Source organism: Capra hircus, chromosome 19 (genome assembly GCF_001704415.2).
Source record: "Capra hircus breed San Clemente chromosome 19, ASM170441v1, whole genome shotgun sequence".
NCBI classification, from domain to species: Eukaryota; Metazoa; Chordata; class Mammalia; order Artiodactyla; family Bovidae; genus Capra; species Capra hircus.
This window is the reverse complement of record NC_030826.1, coordinates 9,632,144-9,652,121: the sequence shown is the minus strand read 5'-3', so window position 1 is coordinate 9,652,121 and position 19,978 is coordinate 9,632,144. Positions and strand designations below refer to the sequence as shown.

Sequence of the window (19,978 nt, the reverse complement as noted above, 5' to 3'; positions counted from 1 at the left end):
GTATATCTGTCATAATTTTAAATAACTAATGCAAGGACTTCCCTGGTGATCTAGTGGCCAAGACTCTGCTGCCATGCAGGGGACCCAGGTTCAATCCCTGGTTAGGGATCTATAGTAGATCCTACATCCTGCAACTAAAACCCGCCCAGCCAAATAAATACTTTTTTTTTAAAGAGAGAACTAACGCAGATGAAAGAATGATCTTTTTAAAATACTATATGCTTTTTCACATAATAAACTAATTTTTCAAAACTTGTTTTATATTGATTTTAAACTTAACACCTGTCTTGATCCTGGATGTATTTAACCATCTGCATGAATGTCTTTGTCCCTAGATTGTCAGTGTTCTTGGTTGTTTCTCTATGAATTTTGAGGTTTTAACTACTCATTTTAAAAATAGAAGTAAATTTTATTTTTTGAGATGAAATTCATATATAAAGCATTTTTAAATATACAGTTCAGTCACCACCTCTCTCTAATTTCAGAATGTTTTCATCATCTCAGAACACTTTGTACCCATCCTTTCCTTCTCTCAATCCTAGATAATTACTATTCTGGATATTTCATATAAAAGTTCATACAGTTTGGGATCTTTTATATTTGATGTCTATTTAGTTATTATTAGCATAGTGTTTACAGGGTTCACCCAGTGTTTAAGCATCAAAACTTCGTTCTTTATATGGCTGAACAATATTCCATTGTATGTATATACTTCAATTTGTTTATATATGCATCTGTTAATAGACACATGGATTGTTTCCGTCTTTTGGCTATTATGAGTAATCCTGCTATAAATATTTCAGGTGCAAGTTTTTATATGGGCATAGGTTTTCATTTCTTTTGAATATATAGCAATAGTGGAATTGCTAGGTTATATGGTAATTCTGTATTTTTATTTTATTTTTAAATTTAATTTATTTTTTTGTTTTTAATATAAATTTATTTATTTCAATTGGAGGCTAATTACTTTACAATATCGTCTTGATTTTACCATACATCAACATGAATCTGCCATGGGTATACATGTGCTCCCCATCCTGAACCCCTCTCCCTCCCTGTACCATCCCTCTGGGTTGTCCCAGTGCTTCAGCCCCAAGCATCCTGTATCCTGCATTGAACCTGGACTGGTGATTCATTTCATATGTGATATTATACATGTTTCAATGCCATTCTCCCAAATCATCCCACCCTCTCCCTCTCCCACAGCATCCAAAAGACTGTTCTATACATCTGTGTCTCTTTTGCTGCCTCGCATACAGGGTTATCATTACCATCTTTCTAAATTCCATATATATGCGTTAGTATACTGTATTGGTGTTTTTCATTCTGGCTTACATCACTCTGTATAATAGGCTCCAGTTTCATCCACCTCATTAGAACGGATTCAAATGTATTCTTTTTTATGGCTAAGTAATACTCCATTGTGTATATGTACCACAGCTTTCTTATCCATTCATCTGCTGATGCACATGTAGGTTGCTTCCATGTCCTGACTATTATAAACAGTGCTGCGATGAACACTGGGGTACACGTGTCTCTTTCAATTCTGGTTTCCTCAGTGTGTATGCCCAGCAGTGCGATTGCTGGGTCATAAGGCAGTTCTATTTCCGGTTTTTTAAGGAATCTCCACACCGTTCTCCATAGTGGCTGTACTAGTTTGCATTCCCCCCAACAGTGTAAGAAGGTTCCCTTTTTTCCACACCCTCTCCAGCATTTATTGCTTGTAGACTTTTGGATCGCAGCCATTCTGACTGGTGTGAAATGGTACCTCACTGTGGTTTTGATTTGCCTTTCTCTGATAATGAGTGATGTTGAGCATCTTTTCATGTGTTTGTTAGCCATCTGTATGTCTTCTTTGGAGAAATGTGTATTTAGTTCTTTGGCCCATTTTTTAATTAGGTTGTTTATTTTTCTGGAATTGAGCTTCAGGAGTTGCTTGTATATTTTTGAGATTAGTTGTTTGTCAGTTGCTTCATTTGCTATTATTTTCTCCCATCTGAAGACTGTCTTTTCACCTTGCTTATAGTTTTCTTTGTTGTGCAGAAGCTTTTAAGTTTAATTGGGTCCCATTTGTTTATTTTTGCTTTTATTTCCAGTATTCTGGGAGGTGGGTCATAGAGGATCTTGCTGTGATTTATAATTCTATAGTTTTAACATTTTGAGAAATTGCCAAGCTGTTTTTTACAGTGGCTGCATTATTACCCATTTTTAGATTATATTTTATAGGCATCCTAGTGAATTTGAAGTGGTATCTCATTGTGATTTTGACCTGCATTTCCTTAATGACTGGTGAGAGTGAGCATCTTTTCATGTTTTGTTTTGTTTTTTTACCATTTGTATATATTCTTTGGAGATGTCTATTCAAGTTCATTGTTCATTTTTAAAATAGGTTGCTTCTCTCTTAATTGCTGAGTTCCAAGAATCCTCTATGTATTTTTATACTAAATCCTTATCAGACATGTGATCTGAAAACTTTCTTCCATTCTGTGAGTTGTCTTTTCAGTTTCTTGATAATGTCCTCTGATGCACAAAAATTTTAAATATTTGTGAAGTACAAGTTACCTATTTGTTGCTCACGCTTTGGAGTCAAGTCTCCGAATCCATTGCCATTCGAATTCATGAATATTTACCCCTGTGTTTTCTTCTCTAAGAGTTTTATATTCGCCCTCGTATTTGGGTCATTGATCTATTTGGAGTTCATTTTGTGTATGAAATTAGAAAGTTGTATATGAAATATATATAAAATTTGCATGTAACAATCAGATTTCTTAATGCCATTTGTTTTTTTGTTGTTATTGTTTTTGATTTGTGGGGGCGTTGTTTGTTTTGTTTTTTGGCTTCACTGAGCAATTTTTGGGATCCCATTTCCCTGGCCAGGGACTGAACCCGGCGAAAGCCTCATCTCCCAACCACTGGACCACCAAGGAAATCCCTCAACACGATTTGTTGAGGAAGCTTTCCTTTCCCTATTGAATCATCTTAGAGCCTTTGTAAAATATCAGTTGCACATAGGTATTGGAGTTTATTTTTAGACATTTAGTGGCAACCCTGTGGGTGAGAGCTGGCCTCACAGCTACAATATCTAGACAGACAAAATATCACAGCTTTTGCATTAGTTTGTGCCGTCAATCTGTTAATAATACACTGTGAGAGATACTAATATAAAAGTCATTTGACAGTACTTCAGTACAGTTGACCATTGAACAACACAGGGGTTAGGGTTACCAGTCCTCCGCAGAGTCAAACATCTGCATGTAACTTTTAATTGGTCCTTCCTTTCCTGGGTTCCTCTGTATCCACAGTTCCACATTCTCGGATTGAAACAACCACAGGTGGAATAGTGCTGTAGTATTTACTATTAAAAAAAATTCACATTTAAGTGGACCAGTACAGTTCAAACCTGTGTTGTTCAAGGGTCAACTGTATTTACATTCCTTTGGAGGTAAAGAACTGTAATTTTTTCTTTTGCCCTTTGCAGGCAGAAATAGCAGACTAAGGTACTGGGTTTTGTTGTAAAAGTTTATCTCCACCAAAAAGCAGAAGCTTTATGGCTACTGTTGGATGTTCCTTCTGATGATCTTTTTTCACTTTTTGCTCTTGCAGTAACAGTACTTTCTGAGTAAAAGTGAGTTTGAAGACTTGTAAGTTTTGTGCTATTTAAGATATGGAAGTCTAAATGTACCGGCTTTCCCCCTGTAATACTATTTTCTACTAGAAAATTGTATAGGCTTGAGTTTCTGAATGTACGGTTAATTTATGATAAATTGAATTAGGAAAATACAGTATTCAAATGTTATTGTTTATTTTAAAACTGTTTTGTGGTACATGTCAAAGATAGGTAGAATATTGTGAGGAAGCACTAGGTATTGGATATATGGAAAAATACATAGTGTTGCTAAAATGTGTAACTTTTAAAGTACTGTTTTATACAAAGTTTACTCATATTCTAAGGTGGTACGTGCTGTAACGGTAAACACTTTTAAAGAGGGGGAAAGGACCTAGTGCCAGTTATGTTGCCATAGTTCCATTCGTAATACTGTCGTCATGATCTTTTATATATACATGCAGCTGTGTACCTAAGTTTCTTCTTAGGTACTTAATGACCTTGATGTTTTTATGTCTCTTATTCTTGCTTTAGTAACTCTGTATTAATAGTCTGTTTTCAATTTTAGATATGAATATCGTGTAGAGATGGTTCATCAATCCTGCAATGATCCTACCAAAAATATCATTCGAGAATTTGCATCTGACTTTGAAGTTGGAGAATGCTGGGGTTATAATAGATTTTTCCGTTTGGACTTACTTGCAAATGAAGGATACTTGAATCGACAGAATGATACAGTGATTTTAAGGTAATAGGAAGCATTTGTATTTTGGCATGTATCGCAGGGAATAATGTCATCAGAACTTTAAAGTCTTCACTTAACCAAGATGAATATTGTAATCTACACTTAACTGTAACCCTACCATGTTCTTACCCATTTAATTTCAGAAGTCCTGTGTGGTCAGTGAATAAGCTAGTGAGAAATAACCTTTAGTTGGTAATTCCATAAAAAATGGACTTACGGGGCAGCTCAGCAGTAAAGAATCTGCCTGTAATGCAGGAGACCTGGGTTCAGTCCCTGGGTCGGAAAGATCCTGAGGAGGAGGGAATGGCAACCCACTCTAGTATTCTTGCCTGGAGAATCCCATGCACTGAGGAGCCTGGCAGGCTACAGTCCATAGGGTTGCAGAGTTAAACACGTCTGAAGCAATGGAGCTTGCTCACTCTCCATAAAGAGTAAACTACTATTTCCAGTAAACATGGTAATGTCCCATCTATCTGTTGAAATTCTCGAAGCCTCACCATTTGGAAATTCAAGAATAGCATGAGATCAAGTAATTCCCCCACCGCCCCACTGGAAATTGTATATTGCATTTGGATGGCAGGCTTTGTTAGCTTAGTTTCACAAAAACAGTTTCAGTTTCTAGATGATAGCAAATTAAAAGTAAGGGAATACAGATGAAAATAAGCTAAGAGTTGGTAGTTGATGTGTCATTTACAATAAAGGACTGAACATGAGCAGGGACTGTAGAATTACAACAGCCCTGTTTAATATTGAGGTACTTTTATAATTCAGTTTTGGGGCATCATTATACCTAATTTTAATTTGATGATCAAAATGAGAGCTGCTGCTGCTACGTTGCTTCAGTCGTGTCTGACTCTGTGCAACCCCATAGACGGCAGCCCACCAGGCTCCCCTGTCCCTGGGATTCTCCAGGCAAGAACACTGGAGTGGATTGCCATTTCCTTCTCCAATGCATGAAAGTGAAAAGTGAAAGTGGAGTCGCTCAGTCGTGTCCGACTCTTCGCGACTCCATGGACTGCAGCCTACCAGGCTCCTCCGTCCATGGAATTTTCCAGGCAAGAGTACTGGAGTTTGAGTAGTAAAAAAAGAAATTCAAATATATTTTGAACTGAGAAGTTTCAGAGTGTTTAACAGTTTAAGTTTCCATCAAATAATTTTAAAAGCTCTTTTTTCCTTAAAAGAGATTCAATACGTTCTTAAATTTTATTTCTTTTGGTTTCTTTTCCTTGAGCATGCTGGATGAGTTGCTATTATAGCAGCCTTTACTATTATGTGTTCTTCATAACCTTTTTGGAAGAATAAGAAACTGAAAAAAAGGATTGCATTTTGAATATAGAAAATTATTCATGTTTTTGTCATCTTTTCTTTGGGGAGATGAGTTTACTACCATTTTATAACTTTAAGGTTCTCTTATTCACCAAAAGGAATAATTTGTTGCTGTTTCATAATTTAACCAGAAAGACTGCGCAATTACTCAAATCAATTTTAGTAGCCTCCAAAACAGCTGTTATTTATGACCTTAGTCATCGTATTGGAATCCTAATAGTATTGACTCTTTCTGATGATATGTATGAGAGTTTCCTTTCTTCAGTGCAGTTTAGCACAACCTCTGGGTCTTTATTTTGGCCATTCCTGTTTATAGCAGAACTTAAAGAATTGAATGTTAGTATAGCAACAAATTCTTGCTGTGATGTTTAATTATCATTAATTCAGCAACGTTTCCTGAGTCTATGCCTGGCACTGAGCCAATATATGTATATTAATATATATAAACATATATTGGCTCAGTGCCAGGCATATATTAATATATATTTTAAAATTTTTATTGTAATAATATTTACTTTTGGTCTTAGTTGTGGCATGTGGGATCTTCACTGGGCTTGGCAGGCTTTTTCTCTCGTTTTGGCGTGCAAGCTCCAGAGTGCAGGGCCCTGTAGTTTGCAGCATGCAGGCTTTCTTGTTGACACACCTGGGCTCAGTCGTTGTGGTGCTTAGTAGCCCTGCAGCCTATAGGATCCCTTGCATTGGAAGGTGAATTTAGTTGAAGCTGAGAAAAGAAGAGAAGCTAAAGGCAAAGGAGAAAAGGAAAAATACACCCATTTGAATGCAGAATTCCGAAGAATAGCACGGAGAGATAAGAAAGCCTTACTCAGCAATCAGTGCAAAGAAATAGAGGAAAAATAGTAGATTGGGAAAGACCAGAGATCTTGTCAAGAAAATTAGAGATATTAAGGGAACATTTCATGCAAAGATGGGCTCAATAAAGGACAGAAATGGTATGAACCTAATGGAAGCAGAAGATATTAAGAAGAGGTGGCAAGAATACACCGAAGAACTGTACAAAACAAATCTTCATGACCCACAAAACCACGATGGTGTGATCACCACCTAGAGCCAGACATCCTGGAGTGTGAAGTCAAGTGGGCCTTAGGAAGCATCACTACGAACAAAGCTAGTGGAGGCAATGGAATTCCAGCTGAGCTGTTTCAAATCCCAGAAGACGATAGCTGTGAAAGTGCTGCCCTCAATATGCCAGCAAATTTGGAAAACTCAGCAGTGGCCACAGGACTGGAAAAGGTCAGTTTTCATTCCAGTCACAAAGAAAGACAATGACAAAGAATGCTCAAACTACCGCACAATTGCACTCATCTCACATGCTAGTAAAGTAATGCTCAAAATTCTCCAAGCCAAGCTTGAACAGTACATGAACCATGAACTTCCAGATGTTGAACCTGGATTTAGAAAAAGCAGAGGAACCAGAGATCAAATTGCCAACATCTGTTGGATCATAGGAAAAGTGAGAGAGTTCCAGAGAAACATCTACTTCTGCTCTATTGACTATGCCAGAGCCTTTGACTGTGTGGATCACAACAAACTGTGCAAAATTCTTAACCAGATAGGAATACCAGACCACCTGACCTGCCTCCTGAGAAATCTGTATGCAAGTCAAAAGCAACAGTTAGAACTGGACATGGAACAACAGACTGGTTCCAAATCAGGAAAGGAGTACATCAAGGTTGTATATTGTCACCTTGCTTACTTAACTTATATGCAGAGTATATCATGTGAAATTCCAGGCTGGATGAAGCACAAGCTGGAATCAATATTGCTGAGAGAAGTATCAATAACCTCAGATACGCAGACAACACCACCCTTATGGCAGAAAGCAAAGAAGAACTAAAGAGCCTCTTGATGAAAGTGAAAGAGGAAAGCGAAAAAGTTGGCTTAAAACTCAACATTTCAGAAAACTAAGATTATGAAATCTGGTTCCACTCACTTCATGACAGATAGATGGAAAACAATGGAAGCAGTAAGAGACTTTATATTTTTTTGCTCCAGAATCACTACAGATGATTAACTGCAGCCATGCAATTAAAAGACACTTGCTCTTTGGAGGAAAAGCTATAACCAACCTAGACAATATATTAAAAGGCAGAGACATTACTTTTGCTGACAGACTCTGTCTAGTCAAAGCTCTGTTTTTTCCAGTAGTCATGTATGGATGTGAGATTTGGACTATAAAGAAAGCTGAGAGCTGCAGAATTGATGCTTTTGAACTGTGGTGTTGGAGAAGACTCTTGAGAGTCCCTTGGACTGCAAGGAGATCCAGCCAGTCCATTCTGAAGGAGATCAGCCCTGGGATTTCTTTGGAGGGAATGATGCTAAAGCTGAAACTCCAATGGTTTGGCCACCTGATTCAAAGGACTGAGTCATTGGAAATGACCCTGATTCTGGGAAAGATTGAGGGCAGGAGGAGAATGGGACGACAGAGGATGAGATGGTTGGATGGCATCATCAACTCGATGGACATGGGTTTGGGTGAACTCTGGAAGTTGGTGATGGACAGGGAGGCCTGGTGTTCTGCGGTTCATGGGGTCGCAAAGAGTCGGACATGACTGAGGGATTGAACTGAAATGAACCCATGCATTGGAAGGTGAATTCTCCACTGTTGTCCCTCCAGGGAAGTCCCTGGGCTAATATTAGTAAAGAAATTAAGAATCTGTTGCCTGATTTTAGTCCTTTGGAAACTCAAGATGAAATGGGCATGTTGAAAACAGTTGTTATGCCGTAATAGCAGTATAAATAAATTGCTGTGGGTTCATGGAGAGAGGGCTTTTCATTATAGTTTATAACATTTATAATTTAATGAGGGCTTTTTCAAAATTTAAAACCTTAATATAAGATTTTGATGGAATTTTATATTTATTAGAAAGTTATTTAAGTCTACACTATATATGGAAATTCTTTCATTAAAAGAGATAGTTAAGGAATTTTACCTGCTGCTTGCTTTTATTTTAATGTCACGGGTAGTAAAAGTCATGTGCAGGGTTGGTCAGTTCCGTTAGTCATTTGAAGATAACACGCTTCAGATAGTCTCCCCAGTGTCCAACCTATGTATGCTGTCTGGCAGTATCCGCTTAGAATAGTGGTTGAGTGAATCATCTCTACCCTTTGATGCATGAGTATCCTTAACTAAAAATAGTTATTTGCTGCAGATAGCTGTTAGGTGCTCAGTAGATTCCTACACTAGCTCTAAAGTCCTAGAAAAAACAGGATGGTCGTTCACATAAGGGCGGCAAGATTAGAAGAGGAATTTTGTGTGTGTGCTCAGTCGCTGATTCATGTCCAGCCCTTTGTGACTCCATGGACTGTAGCCCACCAGGCTCCTCTGTTCATGGAATTTTCCAGGCAAGAATACTGGAGAAAGTCGCCATTTCCTACTCCAGGGGATCTTCATGTCTCCTGCGTAGGCAGGCAAATTCTTTACCACTGAGCCACATGAGAAGCCCTCAGGGGGATTTGCAAGCTTGCAAACTAGCTTTGCATCCTTTGGCTCTTCCTTTCTTCAGAATCATCTTTATGCATTACTGTAATTTTTTCACTATAAATGGAGTCATGTTTATCTAATAAGGTAGGTGTGGGGTTTTTAAATTTTTTTGCTTTAAAAAGTTAGTTTTTTTACAGTACAGATAACTCTGAAGAGATCAAGATCCTGTCTTATATCCAATTTTATGTTTTAATACATAGAGATAGTTGTTTTTCCTCTAACCCTAACTTTTCTTTTTTACTAATGAGTAGGAAATATGGGAACATGAGATGGAAGAGGGAATGAAAAAGGGCAGTGCCTAAAATAAACTTTGCTTGTTTTGCTAGGGTCTGACCTAGACAAGAAGGGAGAATGAAGCATTAGTTATCTCTTTCCTGCATAGTAGGATCCTCTCTCCAGCTTATGATCAGCAGTGTATTTGAGGCAGATTCTTATAGTAAATGTATTTTAAGTAGGTTAGTTTAGAAGCTTAACCGTGATGTGTAATGTTACTTCTTTAGAAAAATACAGTTTGAATTTAGCAGCTGACTTAGATATAAATTCAGAACCATATGTCATTATAATCAGTGGACTACATGTGTAAACGGCAAGTACGAGGAGTTCCGAGTTCTGCATTTTGGCCTCATTTGTGTACTCAGTGCTCAGTCACGTCCCACTCTTTACAACCTCATAGACTGTAGCCCGCCAGGCTCCTCTGTCCGTGGTATTTCCCAGGCAAGAATACTGGAGTGGGCTGCCATCTCCTCCTCCAGGAGATCTTCCTGGCCCAGGGATTGAGCCCACATTTCCTACATCTTCTGCATTGGCAGGAGAGGTGTTTTGACTACTGCACCACCTGGGAAGATCTTGGCCTCTTAATCAAGTAAATTTAAAATTGTAGAATTTAATAGTTACAATTTTAAGACTTAGTTGGTAATATTTTACTGTTTGGATTAGTTTTCATGTGCAGCTATTCTTTTAAGGTTTCAGGTTCGTTCACCAACTTTCTTTCAAAAATGCCGGGACCAGCATTGGTATATCAGTCAGTTGGAAGCTGCACAAACTAGCTACATCCAACAGATAAATAACCTTAAAGAGGTAAGCAAAAAACATATTTTAGATTTTGTGTTTCACATTGTTTGTTAAATTTGTGTTTCATATTGGCCTGTTAAATTTGCAATTAGAGTTTGAATATTATTGGTGTTTGTAACTTTGTAGATAAATCCACTTGTTCTGTATTCACATTACCTTTGAGTCTCATTCTGGACTGTCCAGTTAAGTAGCCACCAGCACATGTGGTTGTCTAGGCTTAAAAATCTGGTTCCTTTGTTCTCCTAGCTAGCTTGTACTGGGAATTGCAATACAGAACATTTCCATCACTGCCTAAGGTCGTATTGCACAGTGCTGCTCTAGTTGGAGGCAGACTCTTGAGTTTCTCTTAGTGACTTGGGTATTTCTCTTCCCTGACAATTAAATTTTGCCCATCTTGAATTCTCATTGTTGTTGAACTGAGTGCTGGGGAGGATCAGTTAATGAACTTATATTTTACAATGCTAAACTAAATTATGTGAGGAATGTTTCTTTCTGCCAGTGGATATTAGGATGGGATGAGAAATTTGAAGTGTTGGGAGTGGCTTAATATACGAGGGAGGAAAACAAGACTATTTAAAAAATTTTTCATGTCAAGTATACTATCTAAAACTGCCTATATTTACGATGCAGTTTGCTAATTGTATGTGTAGCATGGGCTATAGATGAGAAGAAAGATAAGAATAAATTGGGCAGTTTTTCTTCATATAGATTTTTTCATTGGTAGAAGTCAAGTAGATATGAGATAGATGGTTCAAGAACTATATTTATGAATATCTGGGTATGTGGGGCGGTTTTTTTTTTTTTGGTCTTGATTTTGCTTGAAACAATTTTACTAGTGACAGACTGCTTATGACACATGTTTGTGTTGTTCTTTTTTTAAAAGAGACTTACTATTGAGTTGTCTCGAACTCAGAAATCAAGAGATTTGTCACCACCAGATAATCATCTTAGCCCCCAAAATGATGACACTCCTGAGACACGAGCTAAGAAGTCTGGATCATGTGCTGACATGCTTCTCCAGGATGCTCCTACGACAGCTTCTGTACGGGAGGTCAAGGAGGATGAAGAAGATGAGGAGAAGCTTCAGAATGAAGATTATCATGTAATAACTAGACCTACTTTAGATTCATTTCATATTTGAAAAGAGAAATAATGTCATGGTTTTCAGCATATGATGTAGAGGGATCAGTGTGCCAAAAATCTTGTCCATTTATGTTTTCGTTACTAATATATGCCCTGTTGTGACTATTAACATGTCAGAAGTTGAATCAAAAGTGTTTCAAGTTTCTAAAAATTAATTTATTATAGGAAACTGTACAGTCTACACAAGAAACTGTGGTGTACATTCTAGAAGCTGTGTAAGGTGTAGATTTAAAAAATGTGTCTTATTTCCATTCACTGCATCTAGTTGAAATACCTTATCATTGCATATGTAGGTAGGATGATTTAGGATTTGGGAAGAAGCCGGGTTTCATCCCAGCTAAACTACAGCTAGAATGAGATTTCAAGAAGTGGTTGTTACAGTTTAAGGTAAGCCTTTTTTGTTATATTTGTTTAAGATGGGCACTGGGTGTAGCAGTGCATGCCTGGTACCTTTTGAAGGAGGTCACCACTATCTTTATTACCTCCACCATAGTTTGGCCCCAGGTAAATAACAGGGATCACCGCAGATAGTGACTGCAGCCATGAAATTAAAAGACGCTTACTCCTTGGAAGAAAAGTTATGACCAACCTAGATAGCATATTGAAAAGCAGAGACATTACTTTGCCAACAAAGGTCCGTCTAGTCAAGGCTATGGTTTTTCCAGTGGTCATGTATGGATGTGAGAGTTGGACTGTGAAGAAGGCTGAGCGCGGAAGAATTGATGCTTTTGAACTGTGGTGTTGAAGAAGACTCTTGAGGGTCCCTTGGACTGCAAGGAGATCCAACCAGTCCATTCTGAAGGAGATCAACCCTGGGTGTTCTTTGGACGGAATGATGCTAAAGCTGAAACTCCAATACTTTGGCCACCTCATGCGAAGAGTTGACTCATTGGAAAAGACTCTGATGCTGGGAGGGATTGGGAGCAGGAGGAGAAGGGAACAAGCAAGGATGAGATGGCTGGATGGCATCACTGACTCGATGGACGTGAGTCTGAGTGAACTCCGGGAGTTGGTGATGGACAGGGAGGCCTGGGGTGCTGCGATTCATGGGTTTGCAAAGAGTCGGACATGACTGAGCAACTGAACTGAACTGACTGAACTGAAATAACAGGGAGAGAACCTAGCTCTACCCGTCAACAGAAAACTGGACTGAAGATTTGCTGAGCATGGCCCCGCCCATCAGAACAAGACCCAGTTTCCCCCTCAGTCAGTCTCTCCTATCAGGACGTTTCCATAAGCGTGTTATCTTTCTCCATCAGAGGGCAGACAGACTGAAATACAGCAAACTAACCAATTTGATCACATGGACCACAGCCTTTTCTAACTCATGAAACTTTGAGCCATGCCACGTAGGGACACCCAAGATGGACAGGTCATGGTGGAGAGATCTGACAAAATGTGGTCCACTGGAGAAGGGAATGGCAAACCACTTCAGTATTCTTGCCTTGAGAACCCCAGGAACAGTATGAAAAGGCAAAAAGATAGGACACTGAAAGATGAACTCCCCAGGTCGGTAGGTGCCCAGTATGCTACTGGAGATCCATGGAGAAATAACTCCAGAAAGAATGAAGAGATGGAGCCAAAGCAAAAACAACACCCAGCTGTGGATGTGACTGGTGATGGAAGTAAAGGCCGACCCTGTAAAGAACAATATTGCATAGAAACCTGGAATATTAGTTCCATGAATCAAGGCAAATTGAAAGTGGTCGAACAGGAGATGGCAAGAATGAACATCGACATTTTAGAACTCAGCAAACTAAAATGGAACAGAATGGGTGAATTTAACTCAGATAACCATTACATCTACTGCTGTGGGCAAGAATCCCTTAGAAGAAATGGAGTAGCTCTCATAATCAACAAAAGAGTCCTAAATGCAGTACTTGGAAGCAGTCTTAAAATGACAGAATGATTTCTGTTTGTTTCCAAGGCAAACCATTCAATATCATAGTAATCCAAGTCCTTTCCCTGACCAGTAATGCTGAAGAAGCTGAAATTGAACAGTTCTATGAAGACTTACAAGACCTTCCAAGTGAAGTGAAGTGAAGTCGCTCAGTCGTGTCCGACTCTTTGCGACCCCATGGACTGTAGCCCACCAGGCTCCTCTGTCCATGAGATTCTCCAGGCAAGAATACTGGAGTGGGTTGCCATTTCCTTCTCCAGGGGATCTTCCTGACCCAGGGATCGAACCCAGGTCTCTTGCATTGCAGGCAGACACTTTAACCTCTGACAAGACCTTCTAAAACCAACACCAAAAAAAGATGTCCTTTTCATTGTAGGGGATAGGAATGCAAAAGTAGGAAGAGATACCTGGAGTAACAGGCAAATTTGGCTTTGGAGTACAGAATGAAGCAGGGCAAAGGCTAATAAAGAGTTTTGCCCAAAGAACGCACTCACTGGTCATGGCAAACACCCCCTTCCAGCAACACAAGAGAAGACTCTACAAATGAGCATCACCAAATGGTTAATACCGAAATCAGATTGATTGTATTCTTTGCAGGCCAAAGATGGAGAAGCTCTATACAGTCAGCAAAAACAAGACCAGGAGTTGACTGTGGCTCAGATCATGAACTCCTTATTGCCAAATTCAGACTTAAATTGAAAAAAGTAGGGAAAACCACTATACCATTCGGGTATGACCTAAATGAAATCCCTTAAGTGGAAGTGAAAAATAGATTTCAAGGGATTAGATCTGATAGAGTGCCTGAAGAACTATGGACGGAGGTTCGTGACATGGTACAAGAGGCAGGGATCAAGACCATCCCCAAGAAAAAGAAATGCAAAAAGGCAAAATGGTTGTCTGAGGATGCCTTACAAATAGCTGAGAAAAGAAGAGAAGCGAAAAGCAAAGGAGAAAAGGAAAGATATACCCATTTGAATGCAGAGTTCTAAAGAATAGCAAGGAGAGATAAGAAAGCTTTCTCAGTGATCAGTGCAAAGAAATAGAGGAAAACAATAGGATGGGAAAGACTAGAGATAAGATAACTTTTCATGTAAAGATAGGCGACTAAAGGACAGAAATGGTATGGACCTAACAGAAGCAGAAGATATTAAGAAGAGATGGCAAGAATACACAGAACTATACAAAAAAGATCTTCAAAACCTAGATAATCACAATGGTATGATCATTCACCTAGAGCCAGACATCTTGGAGTGCGAAGTTAAGTGGACCTTAGGAAGCATCACTATGAGCAAAGCTAGTGGAGGTGATGGAATTCCAGTTGAGCTATTTCACATCCTAAAGGATGATATTGTGAAAGTGCTGCACTCAATATGCCAGCGAATTTGGAAAACTCAGCAGGACTGCAAAACGTTAATTTCATTCCACTCCCAAAGAAAGGCAATGCCAAATAATGCTCAAACTAATGCACAATTGCACTCATCTCACACACTAGTAAAGTAGTGCTCAAAATTCTCCAAGCCAGGCTTCAACAGTACATGAACTGTGAACTTCCAGATGTTCAAGCTGGATTTAGAAAAGGCAGAGGAACCAGAGCTCAAATTGCCAACATCCATTGGATCATGGAAAAAGCAAGAGAGTTCCAGAAAAACATCTACTTCTGCTTTATTGACTATGTCAAAGCCTTTGACTGTGGATCACAACGAACTGTGGAAAATTCCTCAGGAGATGGGAATACCAGAGCACCTACCCTGCCTCTTGAGAAATCAGTATGCAGGTCAAGAAGCAACAGTTAGAACTGGACATGGAACAACAGACTGGTTCCAAATCCGGAAAGGAGTATGTCAAGGCTGTGTATTGTCATCCTACTTATTTAACTTACATGCAGAGTACATCATGAGAAATGCTGGGCTGGAGAAAGCAGAAGCTGGAATCAAGATTGCCGGGAGAAATATCAATAACTTCAGATCTGCAGATGACACCACCCTTATTGCAGAACGTGAAGAGGAGCTAAAAAGCTCTGGGAGTTGGTGATGGACAGGGAGGCCTGGCGTGCTGAAGTCCATGGGGTCACAGAGTTGGACACGACTGAGCAACTGAACTGAAGTAAAGAAGGGAAGCTTCAGGTGTATGTTATAATTGATGGAGTCAATGGGGAGAAAGATTGAAAATTAAGGTACATATATTGACATAACAGACTCTTTCAGGAGATATTAGATATTGGAATGGAGAACTCAGGAATAGCAGTTAACCTTTGATAGAATGAGTTAAAGGAAAGATGGAGTTTGTAGGTAGGGCAGCTGACAGTTGGAGGCACTTATGCTAACTAGCCATAGCCAGTTGGAGAAGGAAATGGCATCCCACTCCAGTGTTCTTGCCTGGAGAATCCCAGGGACAGAGGAGCCTGGTGGGCTGCCGTCTGTGGGGTCACACAGAGTTGGACACAACTGAAGCGACGCAGCAGCAGCAGCAGTAGCAGCCATAGCCGGTATGTTTTTCTGTATAGAAAGGTGACAGGGTTTTATAATCTCATTCAGGATAACAGAGGTTACGTAGACCTTGAGGAGTGATGATTTTAAATGTTACTCTGTGAGGAAGTTGGTGTGGACTGTATGAACCGTTTCCAGTCAGATGGAAAGCCCAGGTGCAATTGGCAGAAATGACTTACTGGTGGTCCCGGGTAATGTGGTTGTGTGATTTATCTCTACAGGGCTCAGCAGTGTAGGCCCTGCAGCAGCGAATTCTGATGAGTACCTTACTGGTGCTGAGTCCAGGCTGAGTGGAAACATGTGAGATGGAAATCTTGTTCCTTTGCCTTAATCTAGCATGAGCTTTCCGATGGAGACCTGGACCTGGATCTTGTTGGGGAAGATGAAGCGAATCAGCTCGATGGCAGCAGCTCCTCTGCCAGTTCCACAGCCACAAGCAACACCGAAGAGAATGACATTGACGAAGAGACGATGTGAGTGTCGTACACTAACTACAGCTCCGAACCATCTGAGTGACAATTATTAGAAGCACGGTAGCTAAATTAGGCCTAAAACTGGGTGGTGGCTCAGACGGTAAAGCGTCTGCCTGCAGTGCAGCAGACCCGGTTCCATCCCTGGGTCGAAAAGATCCCTTGGAAAAGGCAATGGCACCCCACTCCAGAATTGCCTGGAAAATCACGTGGACGGAGGAGCCTGACAGGCTACAGTCCATGGGTCGCAAAGAATCGGACATGATTGAGCGACTTCAGTTTCTTTATTTCTTTCACTTTCTTTTTCTTTCTAAAATGGGATATTAAGCATTTTTTCCCCTTGATTTACCCTATCTTATATAAATGAAGGAAGAAAGAGTGAGCTCCCTCCCTCTCATCTCTGGGATCCAAATAGAGTTTTAGTTGTAGCTTTAACTTTTAATTTTGTTGTTATTTCATATTTAAGAAATGTTGCAAAAATAGTAACAGATTAATTCCCCAAATGTTAATGTTTTGCTTTGTTATGTTTCTCTCTTTTCTCTCTCCACATAAAATTTTTTGAGAGACACTTGAGATAAAGTAAATATAGTTCTTATTGTATTAACTCCTCAAAATAGACCTTTTGCACTTAAAGTTCCATCTTTAGAATACTTGGCAAGTTGTCTGAAAGGGTTAGTTAAAATGTGATGCCTTTAACTTACCAAATCAGAAATCATTATTACTAACATTTTTAAACATATAAAATAAAACTTATTCATTTGAACTAGAAGTGGAATCACCTTGATAAGTAGCTTACATATATGGTTCTACCTGAATTAATTCCTTTGACTGTTAGATCTCTTGACTTTTTTCAGGGTAGTTTTGAGGGCATTGTATTTTCCATTAAGCTTGATTCATTATATTGACTTTTTAAAAATAAATATTTATTTTAATGCTTCTTGCAGTTCTATTTTTTTCTAAGTGCTCAGCCCAAATTCTTTTTTTAATATAAATTTTTTATTTTAATTGGAGCCTAATTACTTTACAAGATTGTATTGGTTTTGCCATACATCAACATGAATCCGCCATGGGTATACACATGTTCCCCCATCCTGAACCCACCTCCCTCCCCATACCATCACTCTGGGTCGTCCCAGTGCACCAGCCCCAAGCACCCAGTATCATGCATCAAACCTGGACTGGCGATTCATTTCATATATGATATTATACATGTTTCAATGTCATTCTCCCAAATCATCCCACCCTTTCCCTCTCCCACAGTGTCCAAAAGACTGTTCTATAGATCTGTGTCTCTTTTGCTGTCTCGCATACAGGGTTATCATTACCATCTTTCTAAATTCCATATATATGTGTTAGCATACTGTATTGGTGTTTTTCTTTCTGGCTTGCTTCACTCTGTATAATAGGCTCCAGTTTCATCCACCTCATTAGAACTGATTCAGATGTATTCTTTTTAATGGCTGAGTAATACTCCATCATGTATATGTACCACAGCTTTCTTATCCATTTGTCTGCTGATGGACATGTAGGTTGCTTCCATGTCCTGGCTATTATAAACAGTGCTGTGATGAACATTGGGGTACATGTGTCTCTTTCAGTTCTGGTTTCCTTGGTGTGTATGCCCAGCAGTGGGATTGCTGGGTCATAAGGCAGTTCTGTTTCCAGGTTTTTAAGGAATCTCCACACCGTTCTCCATAGTGGCTGTACTAGTTTGCATTCCCACCAACAGTGTAAGAGGGTTCCCTTTTCTCCACACCCTCTCCAGCATTTATTGCTTGTAGACTTTTGGATTGCAGCCATTCTGACCGGTGTGAAATGGTACCTCATTGTAAGAAATACTTATTTATTCGGCTCTGCTGCTGGCTCTCTTAGTTATGGCACTGAGGATCTTAGATCTTTGTTGTAGCATGCAGGATCCTTTGTTGTGGCAGGATCTTTAGTTCAGGCATGCAGACTCTTCTTTGCAGCATGTGGGATCTAGTTCCCTGATCAGTAATTGAACCCAGGTCCCTGCCTTGGAAGTGTAGAGTAATAATCGCCAGACCACCAGGGAAGTCCCCTAGATTGGTTTTTAAGGTTTTTTTCTGCTCGAAAGTGTTTGAGTATGTTCTCTTTACTTGCATGCACCTACATTAATAGCTTGATTCAAAGTATACTGTATAATTCATAGAAGTAGTACAGTTAAGCCAATTTGAACGTCTGTACTGTGCTCAGTCACTTTAGTTGTGTCTTTGCAACCCGTGGACTGCAGCCCTGCAGGCTCCTCTGTCCGTGGGATTCTCCTGGCAGGAATACTGGACTGGGTAGCCATGCCGTCTTCCAGGGGAATCTTCCTGGACCACGGCTGGACCTGCATCTCCTGCACTGCAGGCAGGTTCTTTACTGCTGAGCCACTGGCAAACCCAGTTTGACCATCTCAGGAGCATACATTGTTAGCTTTTACAAATTAAGGTCGGTTCCTTCCTTTAGTAGATGGGGAAATAGGAACATAGTTGATTTGGATAATGATTAGTATAAATTACTTTCAGTTAGCTAGAGCACGTTTATCAAACAGGCCTTCTTCTCTCCCTCCACCTCAGTCTTTTTATGATAGCTGTATGCATTTTCTTTTTTTTTTTTGAGGTAATTGTAAATTCACTTGCAGTTGTGAGAAATAATATAAGATTCCACATCCCCTTTGCCCAGTTTTCCCGAGTAGTAAGCAACAGACACCACAGCCAGGATACTGATGTGCCAGAAGCACGATAGAGAACGTTCCCATCACCACAGGTGCCCACATGTCGCCGTTCTGTTACATACCTACTTCCCCACCTGACCTCTTCCTTTGCAACCTCCGACGTGTTCCTTGTTTCTGTAATTTTGTTATTTAAAGGATGTTATGTAAATGGAACCATACAGTATGTAACACTCGGGGACTGGCGTTTTTCCCTGTCTGATTCTCCGGGGACTCATCCACGGTAGTGTGTGTGCAGGTAGTTTGTTCGCGCTAATGCTGCTAAGTGGTTTGTGTTGTGGATACACTACAGTTTGTTCAGCTGTTCACTTGTTGAGGAACATCTGTATTGTTTTCAGTTTGGGGCTACTATAAATAAAACTACTAGAAACATTCATGTACAGAATTTTGTGTGAACGTAAATCTCCATTCCTCTTGGATAAGTGTAACTGCTGGATTGCATGGTAATTGAAAGTTTAGTTTTTTAAGAAACTGCCAAGTACTTTTCTAGTTTTTGCATCCCTATGAGCAGTGTATGTATGGTCCACTTTCACAGCACTTAGTATTGCCACTAGTTTTTATTAGTCATTGTGATATCTCGTTGTGGTGTTGATTTACTTCCCCATGTTAGCTAACGATGCTGAACATCTTTTCATCTCAATTTCCTATAGGCATGTCCTCACTGGTAAAATTTCTTTTCGTGTCTTTTTTGCTGTTGTTGTTATTTCCTCCTTTCTTTCTTTTCGTGTCTTTTACCTGTTTTCTAATTGGAAGTTTTTTTAATGATAAAATAATACATAACCACAGGAGAAGGAAATAGCAACCCACTTCAGTACTTTGCCTGAAAAATCCCAGACTGGCCTGGCAGACTACAGTCCATGGGGTTGCATAGAGTTGGACAAGACTGAATGACTGAGCCTGCATGCTTGCATGCATATATAATAATTTCTAAGGGCAGTTGACTGGCATTAAATATTCATGTTGTTGCACAACCATTACCACCATCTGTCCCCACAGC

The 19,978-nt window shown here is 39.6% G+C and overlaps 1 protein-coding gene across 1 annotated transcript in view; it reads left to right on the top strand.

Annotated features, from left to right (window-relative positions):
* The window catches only part of TRIM37 (tripartite motif containing 37), a 146,045-nt gene that overhangs the window by 69,031 nt on the left and 57,036 nt on the right, over positions 1 to 19,978 (top strand). Inside the window, exons 13-16 of the mRNA XM_005693108.3 lie at positions 4,173 to 4,352; positions 10,140 to 10,254; positions 11,132 to 11,350; positions 16,114 to 16,250. Of these exons, the coding sequence (XP_005693165.2) occupies positions 4,173 to 4,352; positions 10,140 to 10,254; positions 11,132 to 11,350; positions 16,114 to 16,250 (651 nt within the window). The remainder of the gene's footprint in view (positions 1 to 4,172; positions 4,353 to 10,139; positions 10,255 to 11,131; positions 11,351 to 16,113; positions 16,251 to 19,978) is intronic.